This window comes from Herpailurus yagouaroundi, unplaced genomic scaffold (assembly GCF_014898765.1).
Source record: "Herpailurus yagouaroundi ecotype Mexico unplaced genomic scaffold, PumYag 164, whole genome shotgun sequence".
Taxonomy (NCBI): domain Eukaryota; kingdom Metazoa; phylum Chordata; class Mammalia; order Carnivora; family Felidae; genus Herpailurus; species Herpailurus yagouaroundi.
Window position 1 is genome coordinate 15,284,758 of NW_024412405.1, and position 13,559 is coordinate 15,298,316.

The 13,559-nt window shown below is 40.4% G+C and overlaps 1 protein-coding gene across 1 annotated transcript in view; it reads left to right on the plus strand.

Moving 5' to 3' along the window:
- The first annotated feature begins 4,735 nt into the window (after positions 1–4,735).
- UGGT2 (UDP-glucose glycoprotein glucosyltransferase 2) overlaps positions 4,736–13,559 on the plus strand; it is a 204,828-nt gene continuing 196,004 nt past the window's right edge. Inside the window, exon 1 of the mRNA XM_040487223.1 lies at positions 4,736–5,149. Coding sequence (XP_040343157.1) covers positions 4,998–5,149 — 152 coding nt within the window. The 5' untranslated portion in view covers positions 4,736–4,997. The remainder of the gene's footprint in view (positions 5,150–13,559) is intronic.

Genomic DNA, 13,559 nt, shown 5'->3' on the forward strand with positions numbered 1-13,559 from the left:
TCAGGAGTGGAATTCAGTGGTTTATTATATACAACACCCAGTGCTTATCACAAGTACCCTCCTTTTTACCCAGCACCCATCTAGCCCATCCTCCACCCATCAACCCTCCCTCCCTCCCTCCCTCCATCAACCCTCAGTTTGTTCTCTATGGTTTGCTTCCCTCTTTTTTTTTTCCCCTTCCCCTGTGTTCATCTGTTTTGTTTCTTAAATTCTACAAATGAGTGAAATCATATGGTATTTGTCTTTCTCTGACTGACTTATTTCATTTAGCACAATACACTCTAGTTCCATCCACATCGTTGCAAGTGGCAAGATTTCATTCTTTTTGATGGTTGGGTAATATTCCATTATATATATGTGTATATGTGTGTATATATACACACATGTATATGGATGGATGGATACTGATGAATGGATAAAGAAGCTTATATATATATATGTATATATATATATATATATATATATATACCAATGAAATATATATATATAAAAGCTTATATATATATAAAAGCTTCTTTATATATAACATATATATGTTATATACATATTATATATATATTATATATATATGTATAACAGCTTCTTTATCCATTCATCAGTCAATGGACTCTCCATCAGTTTGGGCTCTTTCCATGATTTGCTGATTCGAAGGGGCACGTACACCCTGATGCTTATAGCAGCATTATCAACAATAGCCAAGCTATGGAGAGAACCCAAATGTTCTATCTGAGTAATATTCCATTATATATATATATGTGTGTGTGTGTGTGTGTGTGTGTGTGTGTGTGTATACACATCAATGAAATATTTGGAATATTACCTAACCATCAAAAATAATGAAATCTTGCCATTTGCAATGATGTGGGTGGAACTAGAGTGTATTATGCTAAGTGAGAGAAGTCAGAGAAAGACAAATACCATATGATTTCACTCATTTGTGGAATTTAAGAAACAAAACAGATGGACACAAGGGAAGGAAAGAAAAGGGGGAGGGAAGCAAATCTAAAAGACTCGTAACCATAGAGAACAAACTGAGGGTTGATAGATGGGCTAGATGGGTGATGGGTACAAAGGAGGGTATTGTGATGAGCACTGAGTGTTACATGTAAGTGATGAATCACTAAATTCTACACCTGAAACCAATTTTACCATATGTGTTAACTAACTGGAATTTAAACGAAAACTTGAAAAAATTATGTATTTTCTATACTTAATTTGCTATTTGAAAGTCACTGTAGTTAATAAACCACAGTAAAAAATTTCATCAAACATACCTGGAGTTAGACATTTGTGAGGCATTTGTAATGTATGTTAGGTAAAATGTGCAAACTTATAAAAATCAAATTTACTGACACTTAAAGGAAACTAAACAATAACTCATTTGATTACAGTTTTAGTATAATCCTGCCTAGGGAGTAGGAATATAACAAATTAAATAAGTCTATAAATTCTTCCCAACTGGAATGAAGAGTTAGACATTTTCTTGTACTTAAGATATTCAAATAAAAAATGAGAAAAGGGTCTTTGTTATAGTAAGGGAAATCTGGAAGACCTACAGGGTAATATTTTTAAAAAGCCATTTCAGCTATGAGACTATAGGTAGAGAAAATTAAAGTTTTATTATATTACATGATAATTTGGTAGTAACTTTATCATCACATAGCACTACTATTTTCATTAAATAAATATAGTCCATGCAGTACTTACTTCAAGATGATTTATTTTATTAAACACAATATTCTTATTATGAAGGACTCATTAATCACTCCTTCCACATACAATGAAAACTGCTATCATCATCAATTTTCATTCATATTACTCTGATGTGAATAACTTTGAATAACATTTTGCTAAAAAATATTCAAGTACAATTGTGTTCCTGATCTATATTCACTTCATAGCCAATCTGTGCCAAAGGGTTATTGATAATGAAGGTTAGAATGCTTTGCTGCTCCACTAACTTGAGTGACCTTCACTGAGTTACTCAGTTTTTGCACTTTAATACAGTAAAACCTTCGATTGCAAGTAACTTGTTCGGCGAGTGTTCTGCAAGATGAGCAAACATTTCTAATAAATTTTAACTTGATAAATGAGCGATGTCTTGCAATACAAGTAGTACGTGATGCCGAATATCACATGATCACGACTGAGCCAATGGTTCTTGAAATTCGCTTTGATATATAAGTGCTTTGGATTACAAGCACGTTTCCAGAATGAATTATGCTCGCAATCCAAGGTTTTACTGTATTTCTATCTGTACATAGAAATGACATACAGAAGAAACTTCAATGTTGGCTCACAACCTTGAGAGTTCCCTGGGTGAAATTTGAAACGGGCAGTCATAAACAGAGGGCAAGGAGAAACTGAAGAGAGAAGCAGAGGACTCCAGATTGGTAGGTGGCAGTTTTAATAAGCAAGGGGACTTACTTACAAGGCTTATCTTGGGCAACTGCAAGACAAGTAGATTTGAGCACCCACCTGTCAGAATCTTAAGAGTTTATACTGAGGCTTTAACAGGGTTCAATCACATATACAGAGCAGAGGTCTCTAAAACATTACTCCCTGAAGGCTGCTTCCTTGAAGTGGCTCCTGATTTGGGAACAGTGGGAAGAACTTATATTCCAAGGACAGAAAAGGGAATAAAGTGTCTCTCATTGCCCACGTCCAGCTCTGAGGTCAACCAGAAGTTCTCCTAATGATTTCCTCCAACACTTACATATCACCTAGTCCTAGTCTTTCATTGTGCATGTGAGGAAACAAGCCCAAGGATAGTCAGTCTAAGGAATATTTCAAACCCACTGAAGTTTCTAGGAAGATACTATGTAGGCTAAAATTTATAATAATTATGTAAATAAATGACCCTGGATTAGATTAATTTCATTCTTTAAAAGAGAAATGTAGCATTCCTCTTGTGAATTCAAATATACTGGAATGTATATAAATATATGTTTTATTAGTGTCTTTTAATAGTGTATTTTATGTGACTCTGCATACACAAGTCATTTCTCAAAGATTTGCAACCATCAGATATGCTGACATTTAAGACATTCACCGTCAATATCTTATTTCCTTTATCCTACAATTTCAGTCAAAATTTCAGTCCAAAAATAAATGGACATGAGGAGTTAATTAAAGCAAATAGTTGTGGAAGATTCTTAATATATTTTCCCATTATGTTCTATGGATAGAAATGAAGCTCCATACTCATCTGCCTTAGTGTTCTACTTATCCAAAAAACAAGGACTGTTCAATATTTATTGAGCCCCAATAACATGTACTGTGCTAGGTATTGCAACGGATGCTAAAATTAAGGCACGAGCCCTGGGGAAACACCATCTCTAACAGGAGAAATATATAAGTACTGTATTCAAATTCTAAAGTGAAAATTACAAGTGGTTTATGACAGTTACGATAAAGAGCTTATGAGAATTTAAACGAAGGATAGGTCATACCAAATAGGAAAAATCAGGAAATGAAGGCTAAACATAGAAGATGAGAACTAAGTAGAATTTCCAGAGCAAGTTCTTCTGAGGAAAGGTATATACTAAACAAATGAAAGGAAATGAAAAAATTATCACGTTTCAGCAGCTTCAGGAGATCCAGATTCCCTAAAAGGCAGAGGAGTAACTGGAAAAAAGGAACGGCTCGGTACATCCTCCGAAACTATTTTTCCCAGCTGCTGCTTCTCTTTACCATATATTTTAATATTTATAATAAATTTAACAGCTTTCTGAATAGAAAAAGAAGCATGCCTGACGAGGAGTCAGAATCTCCACGCTCCACCTCCGCCCAGTTGAATAAAACGGAATATTTTAAAAAAAAAATTTTTTTTTTCAACGTTTATTTATTTTTGGGACAGAGAGAGACAGAACATGAACGGGAGAGGGGCAGAGAGAGAGGGAGACACAGAATCGGAAACAGGCTCCAGGCTCTGAGCCATCAGCCCAGAGCCTGACGCGGGGCTCAAACTCCCGGACCGCGAGATCGTGACCTGGCTGAAGTCGGACGCTTAACCGACTGCGCCACCCAGGCGCCCCTAAAACGGAATATTTTGATTTGATGAATCATCTGTACTGGAAAAACACTTAACTCTGTTGCAAGCTTTTGTCTTTGAGCCTGATGCAGTAAATGCATGTTAACCTGGGGATTCAGATTCAGTACGTCTGGGGTAGGGCCTGAGATTCTGCATTTCTAAGGAGCTCATAGGTGATGCTGCAGCCGTCCTGTGGGCCACTTTTGAGTACAAAGGCTAAAAGCGATGTTTCCCAGCCAGCAATATCAGTATCACCTGGGGCCTTGATAGATGTGAAATGTAAATTCTTGCATCCTTGCCCCCCACACAAGATCTACTGAATTAGAAACACTAGGATGAGGCCCAACACCCTGTTTTAACAAGCGCTCCAGGTGATGTCACTGGTTTCCGAACAAGATTGCACATTCAGTCACCTGGGGGCTGGGGAGAGTTAAATACTATTGGGCATCAGGCTTTCGAAAAGCTCTACCAGGTGGCTTTAATATGCTATAAAATGTAGAAGCCCGTAGACAACTGAACTTGGATGGGCCTTATTTTCTGCCTGCGAAAACATGGGTAAAAGCCACGCCGGTTTCTGCCTTCGCTTCCAGTTTTTGGCATCTCCACCCAGCCTCAGTCGGCTGCAATCCCAGTTTGGCCTCCGGGAGCTAGCTTCCCCTCCCGGTGTCCCACAGCCCCTGCGCGGTAACAGGGGGTCGGACCGCCGGAGCATCAGCCACGCCGCCGCAGGTTCCGGCACCGCCCGCACCTACGTGGCTCCAGGATCCAGCCCCGGGGGGCTCCCGGGACAACCCCGGAGCGGGACGCGCATGCGCTCCGTGCCCGCCAGGCCCCGGCTCAGAGTAACGGACTGGAGCTCCCCCCACCGGAAGTGGGCGGCCGCGGCCAGAGGAGCCGGCTGTGCCGTGGTGGCTGCGGGCTGTGGGCTCCGGGTACGAGGGGCTCGCGCTTCTCTCTCCCCGCCATGGCAAAGGCCACGGACGTGGTGCGGCTGCTCCTGGGCTCCACGGCGCTGTGCTTCTCCCTGCTCGACGCCCGGACGGCCCTGGCGTCCAAGTCGGTGACGGCCCACTTGGCCGCGAAGTGGCCCGAGACCCCGCTGCTGCTGGAGGCCAGGTGGGTGCGGGCCGGCCCCTCTGCCGAGCCCAGCTCGGAGGGAGGATCGGCGGGGTCTCTCGGGCCCGATCTCGCCGTCTGCCGGCCCTCTAGCTCCCTCTCTGCTGCTGGGGCGCCCTCGTGCTGGGCGCTGGAGCATCCCCTCCACTCCGGCTACCCCTTCGCGGCACTCACTTGCAATTCCTTTTCCTCGCAGTTCATACTTTGCCTCACCTACGGTTTCTCAGACTTAAGGGCCTCTGTTTAATTCGTCTGGATCTCATTCACATTTAAGAAAAAGAGGAATAGGAGATGGATTGTGGGGTTTAATGCAGGCAATTCCATTGATGTGGGGCAGTTCTTTTTAAAACGTATTGGAAGCACCTAGTGTCGTAATAACACCAGTGATGAGCTTCCTGTGGAGAAGGTAGCTTCCCCCAAGTTGTTTCTTCCCGAATCTCCTCCACTGAAATTAGTTCATGTCACTTTGCAGAAAAAAGAGTTGTAGCTATTGAATTTTGCTCTTAGTATTCTAGAAGTTAAGCAGAATTTGGAAGTTCCTTTCATTGGTTAGGATGAACTTTAAACTCCCGTTGCTTTTGTCCATTCAAAGAAACAGCTTATGGAACTAAAAAGAGACTCCCCATCACCTGGTACCACGTTGCATATATAAGATAGAAAAAGTTTTTTAATTGAGATGTAATTAACACCCATATTAATTTCAGGTGTACAACATAACATTCAGTGTTTGAATCGCGAAATGATCACAGCAATAAGTCTAGTTAACATCCATCACCTGACATGTATCCAAAAGGTTTTTTTTCTTGTGTTGAACTTTTAACATTTCTTAACTTTCAAATATGCAATACAGCACTCTTCACTGTAGCCACTATGCTATACATTACATTCCTATGACTTATTTTATAACTGAAAGTTTGTACCTGTTAACCTTAAAAATAAAAGTTATTTTACCAGCAGAAAATGGATTTATTAGGGAATAATAGAGAATTGCAAATAGGGACAAGCAAAATATGGCATAGGGAAGTCTAACAAAGGAGAGGAACATTATTTTATGCAGAAGGAGAAAGCATGGAGGGGTGGTTTGGAACAAAAGTCCGTTGGAGAAAAGCCGGAACCCAGTGTGATGATAGTTTCTCTTTGGCTGAGTTGCAGGACTAGTCAATTTCTTGTAGGAGATGCAATGTACCTTCTTTCTCTGTTGGGGCCTGTAATTGATGATTCCTGTGGAAAACGTTCTGCTAGAAGTCTGTAATTGACGTTGAGTGGTACAGCTTCCCACACCCCCAGTCCACTTTAGTGAGGTTTCTCTCTAATACTCCCATTTCATCATTTTGATCAAAATCTTTCCTTGAAAGCATTGCTGACCAAAAGCCAGGTTTTTCATATTTAGTGGTTTTGTCCCTCAGTGCCAGAAAGGATCTTTCCTGATTGTCTTGTCCCTACATAGGAGGGAAAGTACATAACGGTTGGAAACCACATAAGGCCACATTTGACTAACAGGCAAGGTTAGGAGGTGGAACTCTGAGGCACTTTCCATCTAAAGTCTGTATCATTTCAGGACCGTAAGTATTGGAGATCCTCTCCTAATTGGGTACGTCATTTTTATAAAAGTTTGACAGGCAACTAAATACAAAAAAACAATTAGGGAAAAACAGAAGAAGGAACATAACTTTCAAATTGTATGATGATTCCGATCCAGGACCCTAGGTCAGAAAGTATCCAGCTGAAAGTGTTTATTGGCACTTAATTCCAATTTAGGGGAAAAATTCTCCCTATGGGGTCCATTGGAGTCATGTATGCCTCCTGGAAGTCCTTACCTATAGTAGCCATGAAAGCAAAATAGTGAATACTGTAAGAATTAACCAAGTGCATTTGAGAAGATTCCGTGCAGGTAAAAACATGAGGCAATAACTAATGAACTTTTTGCAAAACTAGTGAAACTTCAAAGATGTATTAAAACAGTGTTGTTATGGGGTGCCTGGGTGGCTCAGTCAGTTAGGCGGCCGACTTCGGCTCAGGTCATGATCTCGCGGTCCGTGATTTCGAGCCCCGCGTCAGGCTCTGTGCTGACAGCTCAGAGCCTGGAGCCTGTTTTGGATTCTGTGTCTCCCTCTCTCTCTGACCCTCCCACATTCATGCTCTGTCTCTCTCTGTCTCAAAAATAAATAAACATTAAAAAAAATTAAAAAAAAAACTTGTTATCTCAAAGAAACCATTTGAAAATAAATCTTATCTAGTGATAAAGCCTGTAAGGTTGCAAATTCAGAAACCATGAATTTGGATAAGAATTCAGAATCAGATGAAAGATGAATTCTGAACCTTCAACCCAGCCCTTCAGAAAAAGCAAGTGAAAATTTAATTTGTCCTGGGATCATGATGAGGCTGTTGCTCAAAGGCCTAATCAAGAGAAGAGGTTTTCTCCCTTTCACAAAGGTTTGGGAAATGTGCACAAGAGCATTTCCTTTCTTTAATTTTTATTTTTTTAGTGTTTATTTTTGAGACAGAGACAGAGCATGAGTGGGAGGGAGACACAGAATCTGAAGCAGGATCCAGGCTCTGAACTGTCAGCACAGAGCCCAATGCAGGGCTCGAACTCATGAAGGTGAGATCATAACCTGAGTGAAGTTGGATGCTTAACCCACTGAGCTACCCAGGTGCCCCTAGAGCATTTCCTTTCTATGAAAGAGCTGGTAGAAGCAATCAGTGAGGAAAAAGTATATAGGCCTGGTCCCGGTATGTTGAAAAAGCTGTATTGTCAATTGTCCTCGACTTTCGTTGCAGCTTACCAGATGGTGTGCAGGTCTGGTAGGGTTTGGTGATTTCTCCTTGTATTCGTGTGAATCCAAGAGCCTATTCCTTGGAGTTTGGTGCCATCAGGATTAGCAGTTCTTGATAAGAGCCTTTTCAGCAAGACCGAATAGTCTTTATGGAGGTGCCTTTCCCAGTTTCCAGCTTGCAAGATATGATGCTTAAGGTTGTTGTCTTCCGGGAATGCACTTTGAAAAAGATCATCTACTAAAGCATGGCTATTTTTCATGGAAGTAGTTAGACCCTTGCAGTCTTGAAGTATATCTCCTCTTTTATCTACTGTAGCTCAAAGGAGGTACAGGGGCCAAGTGGATTGGGGATCTGTGACGCTCTCAAACGGTGACAGTCTAGGAGGTTCAAAGGGGTGGAACCAAGATTTAGAGGAACCAATGGCAGTACTTTGGACCAAGGTATTTTAGGATCTGTACAAATTTTTACAAGTTGAGTGTTAACAGTATTGTTAATATGTTCAAGTAACCCCGAGGATTGAGGACAACCTGCACCATGCCAGTGTTGTAAAACTGGCCAAACAGCACCCACTTGTCAAAACACCTGACCAGTAAAATAGGTTCCCAATCACTATGAAGTTTGAGAGGGTTCCCCAGTTAGGGATAATTTTTTCTAACAGAGAAGCAGCAGCAGCCTGTCTAGAAGAGAAAGCTTCAGTCCTGTGAGAAAACATATAGACCATTACTAAAACATGTTTCTATTCATGTAGTGGGAAAGCTATATGAAATCCATTTGTGCAGACAGGTTTCTCTGGGTCCTGTTTTAGACAGGTGGGGCAAGTGACGTAGGCACTTGTTGCAACCTTATTAACACTTTCTCACCAGTATTGGTTCATGAATGCTATTATTGTCAGTAGACCATGATGGTTTAATGCATGTATAGTGGTAAGTATAAGAACTTGAGAATTTCTAGTAGGGCCAGATATTTATTTGGTCCAAACCAGGGCTCTCCTTATTGAACCAACAATGACTTTTTTTCCAATATTTTTCCCTTTCTGAGGCAATTGTTGGGTGTCGTCTGTCTTTCTGAATTATCATTTGGCAGAACATCTCTTTGGACCATAACAGGGGTCTGGTTATTAGTTTCTTTGAGAGTGGTGTTTTGGGCAGAAATATCAATGAGAAGGTTTTCTTTGGCCCCCAGGGAGTTGACTCTGGAATGGCCAGAAACCTTAATAAAGTAGCCAGCAAAAGTGTGGTATATAACAAATTTTGGACATAAGAGCCATTTTAAATTTTATCCCTCTTGGAGGTAAGGAAACCTTGTTTCCATAATCCAAAGTCATGAGCTATCCCAAGGGCATACCAGCTCTCAGTATAAATGTTTGAAGTTTTGCCCCTGGCCAAAATACAAGGATGGTTGAAAGGGATTCCATGATTATTTTGTCAGTGGCAGGAATGTCTCTGAAGCGAGGTGATATCCCTGTGCCACAGGGTCAAATTGTTGGTTGTAATACCCTGTGTTTTTGGGTGAGTAATCCCAAGGGTATTCTCTCCCATCTCCCATACAAAGAGGAAAAAGGAAAGTTGATAATCAGGATGTCTGAGGGCAGGTGGGTTTAATAGGCTTTTCTTTAAAGTCCCCAAAGCAAGTCTTTCTGATTTTTTCCAAATAGGGTGAGGTTTTATATTTTTTAGTAAAACATACAGAGATTGAGCCAGAAGAGAGAAGTTTGGAATCCAATTTTGACAGTAGCCAACCAGTTCAAGAAAAACTCATATTTGGCACTTAGTTTTAGGTTTTGGAAAGTTTGGAAAGCCGTGGAGTCTCTCTGGATCCAAATATTCTGAGGTCAGATGCCCTAAGTATCAAACCTGAGTTTGAGCAAATAGCAATTTTTCTTTAGAGTCTTTATTTCCCTTTAAGGGCAAAGGTTTTTAACAGGTGGATACTGTCTTCCTGTAAAGTGGTTTAAGAAGAGGAGCAGAGAGGGGCGCCTGGGTAGCTCAGTCAGTTAAGTATCCAACTTCAGCTCAGGTCATAATCTCATGGTTAATGGGTTCGAACCCCACATAGGGCTCCGTGCTGATAGCTCAGAGCCTGAAGCCTGCTTCGGATTCTGTCTCCCTCTCTCTCTGTCTCTCTCTCCCCTTCTCCTGGTCGTGTTCTGTCTCTCGAAAATAAACATTAAAAAAGGAGCAGAGGAGCAAATCATCTAGGTATTGTAACAAAGTAGATAGAGACTGCAGAAAATCTACCATTCAAATCAGCTTCTAAGGTTTGTGAGTAAGAAGGACCCTTTGAAACTCTGGGTGGGGCATTACTGTCCTGGTGTATTTCCATTCTTCCCAAGTGAAAGCAACTGGAATACTAAAGAATGCACTGCATAGATCAACTACAGTGAAAAATTTGCATCCGGTGGGAATGGTTGTCAGCATATGGGTTAAGAACAACAGGGTGCCGAGGGATAACAGTGTCATTTATTGCCCAGAGGTCCTAGACAAACCATCCTTGGCTACTGGGTTTTCTCATAGGTAAAATAGGTGTATTAAAGGGACTGGTACAGGGGATAATGGGGCCTTGAGCTTTGTAATCTATGAGCTTGATGCCTTGAAAGGCTTCTTTATTTATAGGATATTCATTAAATTTAGGGGGATGTTTTGAGGAATCTATTTGAATCTTGATGGGAGGTATACTGTGGATGCTGCCAGTATCTGTTGAAGATGTCGCCCACAGAGGATGGATCCGACAGGGATAAATGATCAGTGTCCTCAGACTCGGCTATAGTGCTATCAGACTCAGAGCGAATTGAGGGTGTCAAAGGGTCATTTAATTTACCTGGCTGCCTATTTTTATTACTATGGTCAAATTCTAGTATTATTTCTCCTTTTGGGAGAAAGGAACTCTGGTATATTTTTCTAAGAAATCTCAGCCCAATAAATGAAGAGCAGCACAGCAACTAAGGAGAAAGGTATGTGTATCAGAGCCCTTAGACTAAAGGAAGTAGGTTCAGCGACTGTGTTATAAACCTGTTGAGGCTTATTAGAGACTCCCCATCCCCCATTAGAACCATTTTAGTACTCCAGGGCAGGGGTTGTTTTTAGCAGTGGGATTGAGCACTAAGAGCGTACGTCTGGTGTCAATAAAGACAGCTGCATTCTCAATCTTTATTTTGTAAGAGAAAGCATGAGCAGGTGAGTGGTTTCTCTGAGTTGATTAAGAGGGGAGACTGGGAAGAGCCTCGAACTCTTCGGAATCCTATTGTTGGGAATTAGGAGGACACTGGGAATATTGGCTACCCGGCTGAAGGTGCCTGGAGCACTTAAGCTGGTAACAGATTTTTCACCCCAATGCCCTAGCTCTTTGCAAATAGTAAAAACTAGGTTTTTGGTTTTGTTTAGGGTCTTTCATTTGTTGGAGATGAAAATCAAGAATTTTAAGAATTTGGGGGGCACCTAGGTGGCTGAGTCAGTTAGCTTCCGACTTCAGGTCATGATCTCGTGGTTCACAAATTCAAGCCCCGCATTGGGTTCTGTGCTGACAGCTCAGAGTATGGATCCTGCTTCGGATTCTGTGTCTCCTTCTCTCTCTGTCCATTCTCACTCGTACTCTGTCTCTCTCAAAAATAATGAAAACATTTAAAAAAATTTTTAAAATAAGAATTTTAAGAATTTTATCAGTCTTTTTTGGGTGATGCATGTAGGATGTGTGCAAGCTAGTTTGCCAAATTGACTGAATCTGGAGTGAACAGAGTTTCCCATTCACCTCTGGTCCTTTTCCTAAAGGAGAAGGATCAAGTTCACGTCATTAATGAATATAGAGTTAAATGCTACCTAGGTGGATTCAGCATCTAAGGGAAGACCAGAATTTAAAGACAATTTGTAGAGTCAATTATAATAGTCATGAATGGGTTCACTAGGCTTTTGTGTGCTAGCCTAAAATTTGTTTAATCAACAGTCTTAGGAAAAGCTACTGCAATTGCTCAGTGGAGATTTCCAGCAAGTGTTTAGCATTTTGACAGAAGTTAGGTGTCAATTTCTGTAAATCCTTTTCAGGATATTCTCATTGGACTAGTTTTATCCGGTGTGGATAACACTGTGGGTTGTTTGTTCTATTTCTGTGGAAAATGGCATTGGAATTTTGATGGGGATTGCACTGAATCTACAGATTGTTTGGGTAGTATGAATACTTTATTCTTTTCGTCTGTGAACGTGGAATGTCTTTTCATTTATTTATGTCTTTAATTTCTTTTATCAGTGACTTCTAGTGTTCAGGTTTTTACCTCCTTGGTTAAATTTATTCCTAGGTATTTTATTCCTTCTGATGTACTTGTAAATGGGATTGTTTTTAATTTTCTTTGAGAGTTTGGTATCAGAAATGCAATAGATTTTTGTATACTGATTTTGTATCCTATCATTTAATTTGTCCTAATAGTTTTTTTGGTGAAATTTTAGGGTTTTTTATATATAATATGATGCCTGTCTTCTTCAAACAGTGACAGTTTTACTCCTTCCTTTCTGATTTGGATATCTTTTATTTATTTTTCTTTCCTCATTCCTCTGGCTAGAATTTCAAATATTGTATTGAATAAAAGGGATGAGCATGAGCATCCTTGTTCCTGATTGTAGAGGAAAATTCTCAGCTTTTCACTGCTGAGTATGATGTTAACTGTGGGCTTGTCATATGTGGCCCTTCTTATGTTAAGGTTTATTCCGTCTGTGCCCTGTCTGTGGAGAGTTTTTATTACAAATGGACGTTGACTTTTGTCTAATGATTTTTCTGCATCAAAGTGATCATATGATTTTTATTTTTCACTGTGTTGATATAGTATACCATGTTGACTAATTAGTAGATGTCGAACCATCCTTGCATCTCTGGAGTAAATCCCATTTGTTCATGGTGTGTGATTCTTTTAATGTATTGTTTGCTAATAGTTTGTTGATTTTTGCATCTGTGGTCATCAGGGACATTGGCCTGTAATTTCTGTGTGTGTGTGTGTTCGTGTTCCTTGGTATCAAGGCAATGCTCCTTTGTACAACTCCTTTGTAAAAGGAGTTTGGAAGCATTTCCTCCTCTTCAAGATTTTAAAAGAGTTTCAGAAAAATAGGTATTAAATCTGTGAATGTTTGGCAGAATTCACCAGTGAATCCATCCGGTCCTAGACTTTTGTTTTTGGGGGAGTTTTTTGTTTTGTTTTGATTTTTTGTTTGTTTATTTTGTATGAGAAAGAGCATGAGCAGGTGAGGGTCAGAGAGAGGGAGAATCCCAAGCAAGCTCTGAGCTATGAGTGCAGAGCCTGAGATGGGGCTTAAACTCCTGAAGCATTGGAATGCTTAACCTACTGAGCCATCCAGGTGCTCCTTTTTGGGGAGTTTGTTTGTTTTGTTTTTTATTACTCAATCTCTGTAGTAGTAATTGGTTCAGATTTTCTATTTGTGAGTCAGTCTTGATAGCTTATTGTTTCCAGGAGTTTATCTATTTCTCTTAGGTGGTCTGATTTGTTGGTACATAATTGTTCATATTATCTTGTAATCCATTGTATTTTATGATATCAGATGTAATAAAATAGTTGTATTGAATAAAATATTCAAGCCTAGTGTGTGTCCTCTTCCCCTGTTTCTTCCCCTGTTTCTTCCCCTGTTTCTTCCCCTGT